The 20,236-nt window shown below is 36.5% G+C and overlaps 1 protein-coding gene across 1 annotated transcript; it reads right to left on the bottom strand.

The window, feature by feature from the left end:
* Positions 1-1,288: 1,288 nt before the first annotated feature.
* LOC101733637 (ovarian cancer G-protein coupled receptor 1) lies at positions 1,289-20,059 on the bottom strand. The gene is made up of 5 exons (XM_031890686.1): positions 19,698-20,059; positions 10,003-10,078; positions 9,438-9,510; positions 8,129-8,225; positions 1,289-6,119 (listed from the first exon to the last, which is right to left on the bottom strand). The coding sequence occupies exon 5, from the start codon at positions 6,061-6,063 to the stop codon at positions 4,924-4,926; it is 1,140 nt and encodes a 379-aa protein (XP_031746546.1). The 5' UTR covers positions 6,064-6,119; positions 8,129-8,225; positions 9,438-9,510; positions 10,003-10,078; positions 19,698-20,059; the 3' UTR covers positions 1,289-4,923.
* Positions 20,060-20,236: the final 177 nt, after the last annotated feature.

The following is a 20,236-nucleotide window of genomic DNA, read 5'->3' as shown; positions in this document are numbered from 1 at the left end:
TTAAGATCCCTTCTGCATAAGCTTGGCCTACCATTGTGTATATTTCTTTCATGTAATCCTTCTTGATAAGGATTAGTATAGCACTGCCTTTATCAGCTGGTTTGATTGTAATATCTTTGTTTTTTCACAAATCTTCCAAACAAAGAATTATGTCAGTTTTAGAGGTATGTTGGTAATTACACCCTTCTTCTGGGTTGTCAGGTAGACATCTTGGGGGAGGAATATCATTAGCATCTTGGGGGAGGAATATCAATTAATCAATAATTAGCTTACTCCCTGTATTCTTTTGCTTATCTGGGGCAATATATTTGGCATTTGTCTTTTCCCAGACCCTATCACAGAGTCCTAAATTAACTTTCGTTTTCTGTCTTTATCTGTCTCCTGATAGGCACCTTGTACAAACATTTCACGTTGAAGAAGAAAATGTAATATACACAGGTAATAGCACCCCCTGAGAATTTCATATTCTTTCATTTTGGAAAAAACTAAGAAAACTGTTGGAAATATATATAACTACATGCCAGAACCTGGAAATTGTTGTTTGTTAAATGTTCTTTAAAAGGGGGAAGGGTCCTCCCATAGTAGTGCCCATCTGAGATTTTCCTTAAAGGAACAGTAACCCTAAAAAATTAAAATGTTTTAAAATAATTAAAATATAATGTACTGTTGCCCTGCACTGGTAAAAGTTGTGTGTTTGCTTCAGAAAGACTACTGTAGTTAATAGAAATAGCTGTTGTGTAGCCACTGGGGCAGCCATTTAAATTGAAAAAAGGAGAAAAGGCACAGGTTACATAAGAAGATAAATTAATTCACAATTTTGAAAAATATGAGGGCAATGCTCACAGCATCTGTGGCACTAATTTTTCAAACATCCTAGTAGATTCTGAAGGGTAGTCACAAATTCTAATAATCTATTTGGCTCTTTAGGGGATTTTCACACTTGAACTCTATATAGGGGGAATGCATACATGCCTCCACACACTCACCCCTCATGACTAGAGTGCTGCTGAATGCACGCAGAGCTGTAGTAGAGCAGGGTACAAAGTGGGAAGTTAATTTCCCCACTGAGGGCCTTGTGTATAGCTGCCTTATGCTTATTTACCCTTGTGGTGAATTGAAAAGAGGTAAGGGGGCTTATGCTCACTATAAATGCATCTAAACATGAAACCATATGCTCAGAGAGAATAAGAAGATAACAGCCCGCAACCAACTGCAGGGTCCTATATACACAGCTCTATACACAGCACAACTATAACACTAAGCCATACACTTTTTTGTTACCTTTTGCTTTATATTTTTTTATTTATTTACATATCAAAGACACAATTAGATGTTAAAGCATCTTCTCCCCTGCATGTTCCTATAGCTAGCATCTTAATAATCATATCAAAGCATCAACTTCTCCCTTGTGTGACATATATCTAATTTAACGGTTTAATCACTTTAATAACTGTCTTTAATAAATGTCTAGCTGTCAGCATCTAGAAGCATTCATGAGTTAACAATGAAACTCCAAATCACTTTTAAACTATTCATCATACAGTATATTAAGCGATAAATACTCCATAATAATAACTTTTCCTGATAAGTTATAGCTATCCAGAACATACTAGAACCATACACATTATAACTTATTCTCGAACAGACCCAGATTTCTTTACTTCCAGAGGTAGAGGCAATACCGTTGTCTCTGCTTTCAAAGATGTAGCAAGACTGACATCTAGTGGTCCTATTTAGGAGTAGGGCTACTGCTTTCTGTACTATATATACAAGTATAGGACCTGTTATCCAGAATGCTCGAGACCTGGTGTTTTCTGGATAAGGGGACTTTTTGTAATTTGGAACTCTGGTAGACACCAAAGGTGTGGGCTAATAGAGCCCACATTCCGGTTAGGGGAAACAATAGCCCTGCCAGCTCACCCAGGTTGCTCATTACACGCATGACATAGGAGCTGTAGATGCTACTCACCCTCTTCTGTCACACACATGTACATAATGAACAAGTTGTGGCACTCACTCATTATATGCATAATGTGTGTGACACAACACGGTTGCCTACAGTAGGAGCTCCCTCCTGGTGCTGGCAGGCTAGTGCAGGCAGGGGCTTTTTTTTGTCTTTTGTTATTTTTTTAAAACTATTGTTTCCCCCAACTGGAGTGTGGGCTGTATTAGCCCGTACTTTTGGTGGGGGGAAACAATATGGAGGTGATAGGTGCCCTTTAAGAAGAACACTATAAATTGTACATCTAATGTACAAAGTACAATATTTACGTTCTTATCTGGAGATCCAGATCAGTAGGGAATTGACAAAAGTGCCTGTAAATTGGAGTATAATATTAATTTACAAACATTTTACAACAAATTTAAAATTGTCTAATTTATATACTCCAGATACTAGATAAAGTTAGTACTTCAAAATCACTAAACTGGCATTTTCTGGAAAGTCAATTTAATTCCAAATTCTAAAAAAAAATAAAGTTGTATTGATTAAATGGATTAAGACTTATGTGAATGTGGTGTTCTTTTAAGTACAGTTTAATTTCAATACTATTTCTCACTCCAATTTTTTACTTCAGTCTCCTGTATTCCCCCTCTAAGTCTGGTACTCAGCTTCATGACTCAAGAAAAGGTTTTAACTGTCTATGCAATTTATCTAAATATTGTAGGAAGAAATGTAAAAGATAAGTAATGTAAAAAAAAGTTTGTATCTGTTCATTGCCCACCTATAAATATACTATTACTTGGGAATAAACTCCTAATTTATATGAGAGAGCTTTTTACACTGTAGGTTTGTAGTGTGTTATAAATAACATTAACCAAGTTCACGCTGATTTGTAAATAGCTGTGACATGGTGACAAGATGCTACCTGCAGCATTGTGACTGAAAACAGACCCGGGTTCTGTACCTCAGTTGTGGGTTTTAGTTTCTTAATTCCTGAGTGCACTCTAAATTTCTACCAGCTCTTGACTTCTTACTTACCATGATCCCTACTTTGTGGCAGCTGTCTGGAAAAAGGCCCTTTGCTGAGTTTGTAATGGAATGACTTAGCTGGCATACACAGAGCCCTGACCAACTGTACACCTGTGGAATGACCCTGAATTTTGTCTGTGAGCCAGGCCTGGGCATCCAACATTAGTGCCTAGCCTGACTAACACTTTTGTGGCTCAATAGAAGAAAATGCCAACAATGTTGCAAAATTGTTCCCTGCTTTTTAACCTTGGGTCCCCAGATGCTGTTGCACTACAACTCCCAGAATGCTTTTACTCTCATGTTGAATGTTGAAGAATTCATGTCCAGCAGCTGACTCTGTGGACTCAAGTTTAAGAGACAGTTATCTAGTAAAAAGCCTTAGCACAAGAGTAACATTTGGTAAAGCAGCAAAGGGAAGACCAATTTGATATTAATAACCTTGATTTATGATGTTGATGTGCTATTGGTCATGCAGGTGTCTGAATGCTTTCGCCCATGTAGTGTAATTGCATAGTCTAACCTTGCCGCTTGTCAGAAATTAGTACTGGAAAGGCTTTTCAGTTTTTCCAGTGAGACAATACCCATATCTGTAATGAACATGTCCTCTCAGGCATGTTTCTGCTTATCTGCTTTTAATTTTGGCTACATAGCATTGGTCCTAAACGTTTGCTAACACAATAGAGCATGGTGCTCTTTTTAGGGGCAATAAGGAATTGGGATATTATAAGGCTCTACATAGATCAGCAATGTTTTTCAATAATGCAATAATAACAAAGGTGCATATGTGCATATTGCAACCTAATCCATATGTTACAATCATATGATTATCAAAGAACATATCTTAACATTATCTAAGAACATAGAGCAAAGAATTAAAGCAGGGAATAACAGGTCATCAAATGTGCCTATAAGCTTTTCAAATGCTAACTTTTTTCATGTGGAACTGGGTTAGTAAATTTGAATTCCAAACTTTATTGCACAACTGATTTTGCTATCACTCTCTGGTTTTGATAAAAGCTAAAGGTGCAACCTCCATTCAGCTTTACATATATTTATTAATAATTACGCAGTGTCCAATTTCAATAAGGTTAAAAATCAATCTCTTATTGTGGCAGACATTTTGTTTCTGTGATCTCCAACATGTCCATTCATTTCATGCACCTTTTCAAGAGGAAATTTTATAAAATGTTAAGGTGGTTGAAATGGTAAGATGTTTTGTACTGTATCCTATTTATAAAACCCATTTTGAATGGAGATGTTCCAGAATATTTCTTCTTCAGCATTTTTCCTTACCTGCTTAGAGAACCTTGACATTGTTTTCCTTGAGATTATCACTGAAATGTTTGGTAATAATATATCATATCCGTTTTTTCTGAATCAAAGAAAAATGGATTGATATTTTGGTAGCTGCCATGTTTGCCCTTGTCACTAGCCTGCCCCAGGCTCCACAAGTAAGAGCATGAGCAGGAACATGTCCTGTACATTGGAAGACTGGGATCAGAAGTGACATGACCAACAGGCCCTGATATATAAACAGCTGGAAGCATTTACGGGTCACTTGTTTAAAAGGAAACAGCTAATTGGTTGCCATGGGTTACTGCACCTGGGCAAACTTTGTGCCTTTCCTTACATATGGGGGATACTAAGCAGGTTTGCCTAAGAAAATCCCCCCAAATGCCCCATTGCCCCCAAAGTACCAGCAGCTGGGTTTCCTTGCGTTAGCATCATGTAAACGCCAAACTACATTGTAAAAAAAATATATGTTTTTTCAAATAGATTTAACAAAAAAAACACATACAAAAAGAATTTTCCAGTGGTTTGGCAATATTAAATATACTCTTTTCATTTGTGACAATGTAATCCCCTGAGCATAGCACAACAGAATAATCTGGATACAAATATGCCAGGTTCCCATCCTCATTTAAGAGAACAGGCACATATTTCTAAATGTGCTACAGACTGCAGTTAAGGGACTCGTCCACTCCATTTTCAGCACAAGTAATGCTAGAAACCCTCTGTTCATACAATACAACAGCCTCATTCTCTGAAGTGATCTGTTTTATGTTGATAGCAGTCCCTTCTAGACTGTTTACTGGCTGTTTATTTGCCTTTTTTCCAATCTCAAGATATCTTGTGCATGTCATGCAAGTATCTTTCATCTTTAAGAAGTCTCTGTAGGTGTTTTCACTGGCAAAACAATACAGAACTGGGTCTGCTACACAGTTAAAGCTGGTTAACAACAAAGAGAAGTGATAGATATTAAATATTCTAGCAGCAAACACACAGTTTGTCTCAAACACACTACGAATGACCACCAAGACATGGTATGGTCCAAAGCACACAAGGAAAATTATAACAGTGCTTAAAACAAGTTGTTTGATCTGAATCTTTAACTTTCTCTGTGTTCCTTGACTTTGACGCACTACTTTAAATATACAGCAATAGGAAAACCCGAGCAAAAAGATTGGAAAAAGGAAACCAACAAAGAAGCGATAGTAGTTAATGCTGTGTTCCCAGGGTTTCATAGGATAATGTTCAAAGCAGATAATATGGCTTTCAGGATCTTTGGTGAATTCTCCATGTGAGAAAAAGAAGTAACTGGTCATTAATTCCTTCAGCCAAATAACTACACTGATCAAAAGAGCAGTCTTCATTGTCCTTAGCTTGTAGAACCTAAATGGGTGCACCAAGGCAAGGTAGCGGTCAACTGAGATACAGCAGAGAAATGCAATACTAATGTAGATGTTTTCATACAACAGGATACCACAGATCTTGCACATCATTTCATTGTAGGTCCAATTATCATGCTGCAACACATACTGGATCCAGAAAGGCAGTGAGAAGATATAGAGGAGGTCAGCAACTGTTAGGTTGCACAGGTATATTCCAAGTTCATTTTTTGCCTTGATTTGTAAATAGCCATAGTACAATGACAAGCAGTTTGCAGGAAGACCAACAACTAACACAGTAATATAGACCACGGGGAATAGGGTTTGGTGAATTGTGTGGTCCAGTGTACAATTTTCTTCAGTTGTACTGTTTGGCATGGTGCTCATAACAAGTGTAGAATTTCCATATCCTGCCGCTGCCATTTTGTTTCTTTGAGCTTAGCCTGGTTACTCCCAGTTCTTCGCAACCATTAGAAGCCCTGTTAACAAAACATTTTTTTTAAAAATGAGTCAGCTCTGAAAATTTTGTTATTAACTCCATTCTTGCAAAACAACCTACACATGCTCTCCAGCTGGTTTGGCATTACAACTCTCAGATGTTCCAACTCATGTGGCTGCTTAAATAGTTAGCTATCGTACATAAAAATTGTTAATGTACAGATTATCTGGTTATCCTGAATAACAGAGCCTGTGTAATTTGGCTTTGACTTAGACCATCCTGCAGAACTATAATCAGTACAGTACATGTACTAACGTTGTATGGTACATCTTAGTAAGGGTTATGAGCAATCAGTAAAGTAAGGGGACTTGAGCTGTGCTTATATGAACCCATTGCTGGGTATTTTCAACTGGCAAAAATTAGACCACATTCATTTGGATGCTGTATTTGTGCCACTAACTTCTTGTAAGGGTATTAGGGAAATACTGTACATCTATAGGGGGAAATAAGGAAGATTGTGGCCAGAGAACCAATGAGCAGTGAGAACCTAAACAAACCTCAAAATATCTACACTCAGTAATACATTCATTGACATATTTTCATCTCCTAATATTTGTATTAGATTAATATAAAGCAATATCAAAAGTGAAGCTATATTATCAGGTTCACTACTATGCTTTAACATTGATATTATATTGTAGTATTATCAGAGAATTATTAGTAGAAACAGAAGCCAATCAGTGTATCAGACATTACAGGACAGGCATAAAAGAAGACATTAAAATATACCTGAGAGAACTATACTTATGAACATTACAGGTTTTTACAGTTGATCCCATAAAACAGCCCATATGTAAAACACTTTTATATAAATAAAATCTCTTCATAAATGTATACTTTTCTAAAAGTATGTGCCACTGGATAAATACATATAGAATGTTAAATTCTGCTTAACTTGCAATGAGCCAAGGGGGCTGTCATGTCATTCATGCGTTGCAAATCGTTGTTGGACCAACCCCCAAATAGCACACAAGCTGTCTTGCCGTATGGGCCTCTACTGCAGCTACCCTTAAAACCGACCCTTCCAATTCCTGCTGTGAAGACTCTGCTGATGAAGGTCTTCATGGACCCCTTCTCCAGAAACAGCAAATATTAATTATACATTTAAACACATTTACACACACCCAACACACTTTTGTAAAGTTTTGCACACTTAGGGGCTGATTTACTTACCCACGAACGGGTCGAATGGAGTCCGATTGCGTTTTTTTCGTAATGATCGGTACTTTGCGATTTTTTCGTATGTTTTGCGATTTTTTCGGATTCTTTACGAATTTTTCGGATCCAATACGATTTTTGCGTAAAAACGCGAGTTTTCCTATCCATTACGAAAGTTGCGTAAAAAGTTGCGCATTTTGCGTAGCGTTAAAACTTACGCGAAAAGTTGCGCATTTTTCGTAGCGTTAAGTTTTAACGCTACGAAAAATGCGCAACTTTTCGCGTAAGTTTTAACGCTACGCAAAATGCGCAACTTTTTACGCAACTTTCGTAATGGATACGAAAAACTCGCGTTTTTACGCAAAAATCGTATTGGATCCGAAAAATTCGTACAGAATCCGAAAAAATCGCAAAACATACGAAAAAGTCGCAAAATATTCGTTTTCAAGTCGGAACTTTTCCAATTCGGGTCGGATTCGTGGGTAAGTAAATCAGCCCCTTACACTTGTATACACACACACGCTGTCACACAATTTTTAGAAGTGTACACAAACACTCACAAACAGGTTTTTTTCTATTTATATTTTACCACTTTATCTTTTTTATTTTTTACCTTTTTTTACCTATTGTTTATTTGACAGCATAACTATTGGATCAGGTATTTTGGCCATTGATCACACTGTTGAATCAGTTATTTTGTTACGGATTTGCATAATTCTCTTTGATTTATTTTATTTTTTTTCAATTTTAGTCTTGCATTATTGTTCATTATGGTTCTTTAGTATAGCTTTGCAGTTTTGTACTTTGAAGTAGAAAGAAATATATACTCACTAGTTCGACTTTTTGTACTTTCCAAAAATATATAGGCTTCAAACTGTTCAGCAGACCTCTCGAATTCAGAGAGTTATTTATCTTTGTATGTAAGAAACTGTGTGAGATAAACGCAGCAAGTTACAACATTAATTAGGCGAGTTTAGGTGATTTTCCGAAATATCATAAAAACTGCTAACTCTAGGAAAGCTTTGCTGATAGATCACACGGGTTGTGTTCATCTTGGGGCCTTACTTAGGAAAACCAAGGCACATTGAGTATCAAACTGTTCAGTAGATCCCGAACATTTATATTTTTGTGTTTTATCTTTGTACCTAATGACCTGTAGGAGATAAGCTACTGTAAATTGAAAGCTTTGAGGTTATTTTTCAAAAATGTTTAAATTTTTTTATAAAAACTGATACATTTAGAAATACATTGCAACTTGGTACTTTGTAGTAGAGAGAAATATTTACCTATTGTGAATTTATCAGAATCTCTTCTTTCCAAAAATGTATGGCTTGCTAAGGCAACCCTATTGTTTATGGAATTTTTGGCCTTGAAATCTAAAGCAATGCTTTGGAAATTTGATAGTATACTGGAGTTTTTCACCTATACAAGTGGGAAATCTATACATATTTGTTATTGGCAGGGTCAGAATACATGGGACTTTCCAAATCAGTTGTATTTTTATGCATAAAATAATTTTGTTTCTGGTATATGTGTTTTTATTAAAGAAAATATGATTTTATCTTTATGACATTTAGAAGCCTATATCTTGTTACAGAAGTAAAGTTAAAAGTACTTTGGGGTGGTTATGTTAATTTACTTATTCTAACTGTAGCTGATTTAATATTGTATTAGGAATACCTCTGGAACCACTGAAATGTGCATATTCCTGGCTGTAATGTAGGAACTTTTAGCTTTTGGGTATTTCTACATGGGTATTCCCATGTACAAATGTCTATTCATGATTGCAGTGTTTGGTGCCATAAGGAAGGCTGTTATGTGGATGCAATTTCAAATTATCTATCTTGAACAAACAACTTTTGTTCTTAATAGAAAAGTCTGTTTTTAACACTGCTGTTTACACTAACTAGTTGAGGGCTAAATGGAATATTTTAAGGCCAGGAATCAACTAAAACAGATTATTTCTCCTATTTTCACTCCTCTCATCACTGAATTTGCCTTTCTCTGTTATTTTTTATTTCACTTCTGTATCTTTTGCACATTCCTCTCTTCTACTTCCTTCAGTTTCTTCTCTTGTTTTTCTTTTTAATTTTGTTATTCCCTCTGTTTTCTTATTACTCCCTTCTTTCTCTTCTCTTACCTGTTCTTTTTTCCGTTCTCCTCATTTCCCTTCTTTCTCATTTCCCAAAGTTTGATGTCTTCATTCATCCAACCTTGTTGAGAATAGTAGTTTAAGAACATGTCAGAACATGTTGTATAATTCTCTCTTTCTATCTCTCTCCCTATATATATAGGAGTTTTTCTGGTGTCTGCACTCAAAAAATTGCACGAGGCAGGGTGCTCAGTCAAATCAATTGAATACAAATTTTCAGACAGGCACACCCTTATTAAAACTTAATGGCTTTATTATAAGCACATCACACTAAAAAATATATATGTACTTTAATATTTATGTATACGTACTTTAATATTTTATGTAATATTTATTAAAAAATAAAGAAAAAACAACTAATAGGAACAGTGGAAATAGTATATGGATAGTATACAGTTAAGCATAGTATGTGTTGATGGCGACAAGCTGATATATGAAGGAAGGATGTATTGTTTAAATAAGGAAATAGTCATTTACAAGACAATATTATTGCCTTTTATAGATACTGTATACTCAAGGCTACTATGTGCAAAGATTAAAGTTAGAGACATACCAGGCAGCAATTTTAAAACCACGAGTCTTGATTTCTCAGAAAGCCCTCACATTTCATCAGTAACTTTACAGACTTTCTGTAAAACAGAACATTTTGACAGTGAACAGATTTATCACTTCTTTCAATGGCACTTTGCTACAAGTCTGGAAATTGTTTCTGTTATTCTGTTTCTCCTAACTGATCATTTTTTTCCATTTCAAACTTAAGAAATTTCCTACCCTGAATAGCAAGGCACCGCACCCAACTTATAATAAAATGACTTACATCCTCTGTTTGAAACAATGAAAAAAAAATGAAGTTTCTTCCTCTGATTCATCTCAAATCTCTCATTCTGACAAAACCTAAATGTTAGAAATATTTTTGTTCATCATTTACTGTGCACAATAGTAACAATTTAATAGGGGCACAATGCACTACTGTGACACCCAGGTTTCAGGCAGGCCCGCATATCACTAGTCTGCAAGTCAGTAATTTAAAGTCATACTATCAGTATTAAGAATTCCCCTTGAAAAAGACTTTTTGCCGAAATGTTGGGGCATTCTTATTTTTGCCAGGGTTTTTCGCTTCCTTGCTGGTTTATTCTTCTTGTGCTTATTTGGTGGTATGTATTATATGTATTTAAATGTGCTCTAATATATGTGCAACATTGTGCTGTTTGTGATATTTTCAAATATGCTTTATAAAGATATTTCCTTTTGATAATTTGAAAATTATTTTGTGAATTATGTAGACCCTATTGTAAGATATAAGGATATTATAAGTCTGGGAGGCGTTCCATGACCATATAATATAGAGCCACCTGTAAAAAAAATTAAAGGATATTAGAAGTCACCTTGGCCTCATACTTTTATATGGACAGGAAACTCCTTATATTTTTAAATAGGCAGTATTTTATTCACTAAATAAATTATACAATCTAGTATCAGAAAGTGTTTATTGAAATGATAGGGTATCTTACCTATAATATTATAATATATTTAATGTGTATATATAATGTGTAGCAATACCTTGAATGCTTGTTGACAAATAATTGTTGCTGGACAATGGAAAAATGTAAATATTAAGCAAAACTAATACAAACAACTTTTTATCTTTTGTCACTTTTTTCTAAATGCATATTCACCCTACAGATTTAGAAAAAAAACAATGAAATTCCTATTGTACATCCCTCGTATATTCTCTCACTAAACAGAGTTGTTAGGGTCTAGACAGTGGAAGAAATGTAGTAACACATAGAGATATCTACAGTATGTAATTACTACCAGGCCGGATTTGTGGCGAGGGCACAAAGGTCTGGGCCTAGGGCGGCAAAAATTTAGCTGCACCAAAATTTTGCTCCCATAAGGAGCAATGGGGACTTCTCCCCACTGCTCCGTATGAGTTTAAAGGTGCGCCTGCGCGCACTTGCAGGGGGGTTTTATCGCAAACGCGCATGCGCAGGGAGGAGGCACGGGGAGGGGGGGTGCAGAATGGGGGTGGCCTCGGGGTGTCTGGATCAGAAAACCAGAGCTGATTACTACGTATACTCTGCTTCACACTAAGGAGGCCATTTACCATTGTCGGATTTATTTTTCTTTTTCTGATTCAGATTTGTAGTGTTAAAAGTCGCAGAAAAAAAATTTGCAACTTTTCGATTTACTATGTGTCAAAATGGCTAAAAATCTGAATCTAAAATTTACCAGATAAAATTTTCTGAGATCATGTAGAGATCATGGAAATCATAGATGTCATGGTAGATAGGTTTTGGATTGTTGAGACTGGTTTTTTTTTGTGAGACAGTTTGAAAAAGTCACAGTTTTTGTGCAACATAAAGAAAAATTCAAAATTTTCTGCAAATTTTCTCGCACAGACTTGCCCAGTTCAGACTTTTCAGTAAATTTAAGACATTTGTGGAAACAAGTTTAGTTGAATTTTAAAATAAAAAAAGAGAAATGTTAGAGTTTTAGTAAATGTGCTAACAACAAGAGTTGGGTAACACAGAAATTATCCAGCCATTGAAGTTAGCAACTCCTTCTGTTGACAGTGATAGCCTGACTGAGGTGTAGTGTGTTCTAATATTCACATGTCCTAGCCAGTCCCCCTGACAGTCACACCAGATACATTACATTGCTTCAATATAATGGTCTTCACTTGAAGTTTCATGGTTTTTTTTTTCATGTCATGTTTTTTAGACCTAGAAACACAGTTTTCTGTTTTTTCATATAAGCAGGGCCCTACATTTTAAAAGGTTATTGTACACAACAGGGATTATGTGACAATGCTTGGGAGCTTATAGCCACTACTCCTACATATGATTATAGCAAAATTGTTGAGCAAGTGACCACACTTTACAAGCGACAGCATAATAAAATATCTTTTAAAAACATCTCTTAAACTTTCTTTAGAAAAATGTCTACGTGTCTGCTTTACTGACACAAATCTTTTAGAGTGCGTATTGTGAGGGTGTATTTGTAACCTGCAGCAATGCTGGATTCTCATGAAAATCGTTACCAGACAGTACCCATTTCCTACATACATTTCTTAAAGTGATACTGACACGAAAAAATGACTTTTCAAATTATGAATCTACATAAAAAGTTGCCTATACGTCACGTTGATCTTTTTTCACTGTTAGGGCTGGTTTTGTATGTAATTGTTGCTTGAAGTTCCTAAACCTGACTGTTTTGCCAACCTGACTGTCCCTTCTTAGCCTGTCAGGTATAGCTTCTAATGCTAACGGACTCCTACTGCACAAATATGGCGGCCCCCTCATAGAAGAACACGGGGGATCAGATAAGGAATGGAAAAGCATCAGGAAATACTTTTTTGGCAAAATTATAAAACTCATGCTAAGTCAATGTTATGATAGATCTAAAAAAAGTTTAATTTCTGGTGTCAGTATCTCTTTAATGTCTGCTTTTACTCCAAATATTAATGACAACATCCTTACCACTAAACTGAAATAAGCTATGCCCATTTTGTAAATTTTGTTTAGAATTTAATATTCCTAATTTGTTTTTCAATTTCCAACAACTAAATAAAACAACTGCTAAATAAAGCTAAATAAAGGATACATTATCATAATTTATTTATATATTGCAAGCCAGTTACACATTCATTTCTAACAAACAGGGGACTTACAATAATTTAACAAACAAGGGTTACAGAATAAATCTAGGATACAGAGAAGCTCCCTCTAGAATTAGGATTTGTATCAATTATCCATCCAGTCAGCTTACTATGTGCCAAGTGTGAAATTTCCAGCTATATATAACATTAATTAAGTGAGCAAAATTCAAAGTGCAGTCTTGGACTGGTGTATTAACCCATAGCTGTCAAACAGCAATTAGATCTGATTGATTCCCTGCAGTAAAGTTACTGTAAGCCAAAGTAGACCTCACTACAGTACATTCCAAATGCAGGCCAGTCTATTATTTACCTCCATTTTCCTACTTTGTCCATTGTTATAATTTTCATTGAAACTACCGCCATTGGCTTCATAATTAATGTCTCTATGGCAGCCTTACGGAAGCATGTGTCACCAATGGTGTCCATGCAAACAGCACCAGTTCATCCACATGTTACAATGTTCTCTTTAAAGGAACAGTAACACCAAAAAATGAAAGAGCTTTAAAGTAATAAAAATATAATGCAATGTTGCCCTGCACTGGTAAAACTGGTGTGTTTGCTACAGTGACACTACTATAATTTATATAATAAGCTGCTGTGTAGCCATGGGGGCAGCCATTCAAGCTGGAAAAAAGGAGAAAAGGCACAGGTTACACAGCAGGTAACAGATAAGTTCTGTAGAATACAATAGTGTTTTATCTGTTATCTGCTATGTGCCTGTGCCTTTTCTCCTTTGAATGGCTGCCTCCATGGCTACATAGCAGCTTATTTATATAAATTATAGTAGACTTTCTGAAGTAAACACACAACTTTTACCAGCGCAGGGCAGCAGCACATTATATTTTAGTTACTTTTATACACTTTCATTTTTTGGTGTTACTGTTCCTTTAATGACAGTAAACATTGTTTCCTTCATTTTTATCACTATGGCAAAGGTCGCTATGGATGCTGTCACCATTGCAACAACTTATATGTAAACTATCACTATCTGTCACTATGTCCATACAAAAAGTCATAGTGTTTTTGGTGCAAACTTTCACCAAAGTTTCCATGGGAATTAGCACCATTCCAATCATTTTCATGGTAACAGTCTTCACATCATTATTTGTTTACACCATAGCACACGTAGTGACAGTTCTAGTTACAGATACCAGCTCATTTATAGGTTCCTTATTGCACTGAACTGAAATATCAATGCACTGACAAAATGAACTAGTAGGTATATTTTAGATAAAAATAAATAGATAATATAAATTGATAGCTAGATGTTATAATGAAAATATCTATATGGATGTTGCTCACTGTTCTTGCAACAAGCACCCCCAAGAAATTTTCATATTCAGGGAGGAAATATGAGGAAATGATTTTGTGGGGAGCTAGACTTTACTGTTATCTCCTATGTACTTTTTGTTCTGAATCCAGCAGGGGACAATGTCCATTTTATGGCAGGATAATAAAATGGTAACTGCTACCACTGTAAGAAGCATATTCAGTTTCTTATTACTATCCCTTAAACATAAAGATTTATTATGAACATTTGCTACAACCTTGTGCCATATTAAGCAGAAGCTATTTATGCCAAAAAGATATAGATCCAGCATTTAACAAGCAAGAGATTTATTTTCAATTAGCCATAGTTTGAATTGGGGACAGCCTTGCGTGTGTCAGCTAATTCTCTAGTGCACCATTAAACATTTGTAATGAATAACTGCACTACATTTGTAAAGTATCTGCAGTCAATATTGGCAGCAACTAAGCACTTTTGATGACAGCAGCTCTGTAGCACAAGAATCTAAAAATTGTTGTTTTAATTGTTAACTACTGAAATACAACCTGCTGTGAGAGGTGAGTAATAGAAATGGTATGCATTCTCTGGCCTCTCTATACACAAAATTGCTTACAAAAAAATCGTATTAGTCACGATAATATCGTATTGGCGATACGAAAGTCACAAAATTTTCATACTGAGCGATTGTAAACAGTGGCAAAACCTTTCAGAATTTTGTGTGGGAGTATGAAGAAGTCGCGCAAGCGCAAAAAAATTGGTGAAAATACGCTCGGAGCGTTCGAATGAACGCTCCGAGCGCTTGTGTCTTAATAAATCTCCCCCATAGAGCAAATGTTACAGATGCATTGCCCTTTAATAAACAAGGAAAAGGGCTGTTTGCCCAGGGCCTACCAAGACAGTGGTGCCATCCATCTTCCATTTCATAAGCATGATGATTTTAGCACCCCTAGGAATGGAAGACCCCTTATTTAGCCTATTTAGCCAGATTTATGCAATAATTAAAGCAGAAAGAAAGGCATAAACACAGGGTGATTCTGATTGTTTACCTGATCCCCAGGCCAGTGCTGCTGTTTGCTACAAACCGCACTGGCCTAGGGTACTGCTGTAGGAGGACCATGAGGACCATAAGGACCTCTCTGTGTCCCCTGGGCCAGGTTTTAGGGTTGTGACCTGCCTGGTTTTAAACCAGACCTAGGCTATCCAGTTCAAAACTTCCTGTCCAGATTTCAGAATTCTAAAACTCAGGCTTTGTCCTCATTGGAATGCATTTTGCCCAATCATAGGCCATGCATCTAGCCCCACCCCTGATAGCTCTGTTCTCCCCACCCCAATTTAGTGATGTAGTGCTTCTACAGTAATATTCTGGGCTAACAATTAACCCTTGCCTTGTCCTTTAACTATGCATTGCAATGGAAAATATTATGCTGCATAAGGCTTACATGCTTAATTTCTATATAATAATATAATATATAATTATATTATAATAATAATAATAGTTCATGCAGGGCCCAACTGGATTGGCTGCACTGTAATATTCATTTTGCACTCTTCTACAGAGATTTGTTTTTTATTAAAGTGTGCAGCAGAGGGAACCAGATAAGTAGTGCTGCAATCAAGAATACATAATATTAATATTATGTATGATGAATGATCTTTGCTTACTTTGACTGTTCTTGAGTTAATGTTTATAAGGGAGAATAGTCACCCACAGTTAAATCTTGGCTACTGCAGGTTACATAATCTCCCCGTGGGCCATGGCCCTTAGCATAGCATCAAATCTGACCAGACATCAATGTTTCAGTGCTACAAAGCATTATTTGTCCTGCCATGCCAAGCTATTTCTTTGATGCCATGGCTGTGTGCAGCAGATATTCTAAGACCTATTTACGATTTGTGCCCTGAGTACAAGGCATTAGGTGTGGTGTACCAATCTGCAAGTGGAGCATCTTTTTGGATCCCTTTACTGGAGCAGTATGGGATAAGTGTTTTCCATGAGTGTACCAGGGTAAAACATCTGAATAGTGTTGGGTCTGTTCTTCTTTCTCTGGATTTCAACCAAACCTAGTATTCTGGAACTTTCATTAGTCATAAATATTAGTCATAAATATAGTCTAACTGAGGCTCAGTATAATAGCCATGATTTAAACTTAAACTTATGCGCCCAAACCAGGCCTTCTGCTTACTTAAATACATGCTTACTGCTACAGTGACCACCAACAAGCTTCACCGAGCAGTTAGCTGCCTACCAGTATGATACTTAAAATAATAATGGGCAAACCTTATAAAGCCACTGTACCTCTATTCATATTTTACCTATGTAATTGTCTAATAGAAACATTATAAATATAATTATTTCCTTAAACTGTTTTGTTTAGCTTATATTCAATTGTTACTTACCCCAATTAATGTTCTCTGTGTTTGACTTTCCGGCTAGGAATGAGAATGACCTAACCACTTGACGGCCCCGCATTATTGGTACATGGCCAGCTGAACACTGCAGCAAAAACAGTCCCCCTAAATCAACTCACAGTTCGCACACAGTGATAGCATAAAGCCTTGCCAGCCCAGGGATTCGACAGCAATAAGCTAGATACAGCAGGGCCTGAAGATGATGTATCGCAGGCAGCTCTGTCTGAGACAGACTGTTGATGGAGGAGTCATTCATGTGCAATATCTAATATAAATTAATAGAACTGACACACTGCATTTTGTATAATTCAGAAACACACAAACTCACCTATGCAGCATGTGCTATTAGATAACAAACACACTTGTTTTCTAATCACTTCCACTCTCCCCTTTCCCCTTTTTTGTGATTTAACAGAGGAGTGTTATTAAATATACAGTGTACTGTGTAAAGGGGTTTAAGAAATGTGCACTTTGAAATCCTTTTTTTTCAGGTACACTGCTTGACCTTGGTTTTCTATTGGACTGATTTTTTATTGGACTAATTGTACACTGGGAAAAGGGAGGTGGGATTGTCTTTTGCTATAAGTGTATGGTGTGCATTTGGAATTGTATCCTGACGAAGGGAGGGTGTATCCCCCACGAAATGTTGATCAAGGTGGTCATAATAAATGGGGTAAGCTCCCCGACTGCATATGTTTGTGTGTGCGGCTCCGTTACAGAAACAGTTCTATTAGATAACCTTTAAAACCTTGTTGAATATAACTATTTAGCAAAAGATGAACATAACTGTAACCATGTCTCCCTGATGCCTTGGACTTTGTAATAAGTGTTTCTGCTTTGAAGAGTTTACGAGAAATGGAAACAGGGCAGTGTTTTGGACATAAAATATTAAATGGCTCCAACAGGAAAATGCTTCTACACTGCAAATGTTAATGAATGAATGTGGCAGACAACACATTAATATTTTGTTTGTAAGGTATACCATCAGCTCATTAGCCTTTTGGAATTGTAGTCAGATCAACTGATGTTATAAAACTGTTGCAAAGTACTGCATAACAACCGCGTACTTCCAATAAATGAACAAATAAGGATTACAAAAAGAAAGATTAGAATTAGATGGCCCACATATAATCTTGCCTAGAAATCTGGGTTTGGAATGCATGCATTAAATACTCACATATTGCATTTGGCTACAACAGATGAAAACAAATTTGTAAGTGCAATTAAAATAATTAGACATATGCCTGGACAGGAAGAGTCAGGCATATGTCTGGCTCTTCATATCCATGAATATGAATGAACAATGCCCTGTTTCCCCCTTTCCATAAATAGGAATGATTTTAATCTATAATCTGTTGTGTGTTGCAAAATTTGGTACAGAATCCCTCCTTGTTATCACATACAACTATGTCTTTAAAAACTAACATCTCTGTAATTCCGCCCCCTCTATTGCTCAACCATTGCATGTGTGCCTTATGTTTTAACCCCTTCAAATTATCTGTAGTAAAGCAACAAATTTAGTGTGTTCATGGGTGCCCCATTAGGCTCCACTGTGTGATTGCAGCCCCTGCAGGTACTGGTGTTAGGTTCCAGACTTAATAGCACTTTTATGGACAATGCAAATTAAAACAAATTAAAAGACAACATGGTTAATACGAAACAAGCAGATTACTGAAAAAAAACACAAAAATAACTGCAAAGTGATATATTGCTGCATTTATATGTCTGCCCCAAGAAGAAGATGGTGAGGGCAAGGTAAAGAGTGACCATGTATATGTACACAATGGCTGCTAGAGAAGATGCATAGATTACCAACAAGAGGGTTACCAACAAGCAGGGCACAAATTTGAGGTGCAGCTAATATAGCACTGCACACTGCATTTGTTATTTGTGTACCTTAGTAAATGCTTTTGTTGGTAACATTACTGGATCCAATCAACAGCTCTACCCATATAGGAAAAATGAGAGTGGAAGTTTAGCTTTTATATAAATACTAGATGATGGAAATATTAGCATGTCAGTTAACATGGCTTATTTCACTGTCTATCCTGTGGCACTAAAATGTAGTGCCCCTACTATTCTACAAAATGCCCAAAAACTGTCTGGCTGTGACTGTGGGGGAATATGTGTAGAAAATGCCTTATTCAGCTTTTGTTGAACTACAACTTCAACCAGCAACCAAAATTTGGATTGACTACTATGGGTTAGCACTCCAGGCAAAATATAACTAAGAAAAGTTTGGGGGGATATTTTATGACATTTACCAAGTTTGGCAATGTTCTAAATGTTTCATGTTACAAATTTTGGTGCCAGCTCAAAATCTATAAATTCTGTGAAGGGCAGGTTTTTTTTGTAAAGTGAATTTGGCAGCTACTTTGTTCTTTGTGAATCATTGTGAATGTTGCCCATAAAAACATAAACCTTGTGTGTAACAGGATGGTTTTATCAGCAAATATGTAGATAACAAGAATAACAAGATGACCCATGCATTCACAACATACCTGTCAGTGTTTCTTTCTGTAACTGCATAGGCTGAGTTGGCTGTGGGCTGCATTACATGAACTGTTGCTCACATTAAGTAAGTCGGGGGAAAGACAGCATGTGAAAAAACATACAATCCTCGACGTATCCACCTTTTCTTTTCCCTAAAACTATGGCTTTAAAGCACAATATACACTGTTTAGTAGATTTTATTTTTACATAACACACCTAATTAAGCATGCTGCCATAACCAGTGTAACAAGAATACATTTTGTAGTCTACTGAGCCTTCTTGAACACAGGCAATCAGTATGGAAGATAGCACCCATCATCTTGTGCTACAGGCACAAAAAAGTCCCTGTGCAGAAGCTTTTATAAAAATAAGAGATGGAATTTTTTTTTTTACAAACCTTAGATATTCTGACTGTCATCAGCAAGAGTAGCCACTCCTCAGAGTGCAAATCTCAGCTTCTGCCCACAGACATGCTTGCATCTCTTCACACGACACACTGACAGCTCAGCCTGTCCACACACCTCCGTCAATTCTCCTGTACTGCCACAGATTTTCCTTAAGCTTTGCACGCATCTCCTTCCCCTATGAACAGATTTCCTTTTGTTTCATTTAAGGGGATTTCCCTGTAGATCCCAAGACTGAGTGCATACTTTGTATTCAAACTAACCGTGTCTCTCTCCAGAGCTGCTGTCTCTCCAACACTCCCTCTTTAGATTAATAACTGCTCCTCCCATGGTTTGTCCCTATGTAGATGGTGTGGTGTGGTAGATGGTGTGGTGTGGTAGATGGTGTGTTTCTGCTTTTAAACCGTCTGTGTGTCTTCTTGAATAAAAATCATAGCTAAATGTAATAAAGGGGGGGAAAAGGTGTGCACTAAAAAAGACAGAATAAGTAACAAATTTACCCTTGTTCATCCTGACTTCTTTATTTTACCTG

Source organism: Xenopus tropicalis, chromosome 8 (assembly GCF_000004195.4).
Source record: "Xenopus tropicalis strain Nigerian chromosome 8, UCB_Xtro_10.0, whole genome shotgun sequence".
NCBI lineage: Eukaryota > Metazoa > Chordata > Amphibia > Anura > Pipidae > Xenopus > Xenopus tropicalis.
The sequence above is the reverse complement of the archived record's forward strand: the minus strand, read 5'-3'. Positions and strand labels throughout refer to the sequence as shown.

Excerpts from the sequence above, each read along its gene's own strand:
- LOC101733637 (XM_031890686.1), bottom strand. The coding sequence starts at position 6,063 with ATGGCAGCGGCAGGATATGGAAATTCTACACTTGTTATGAGCACCATG.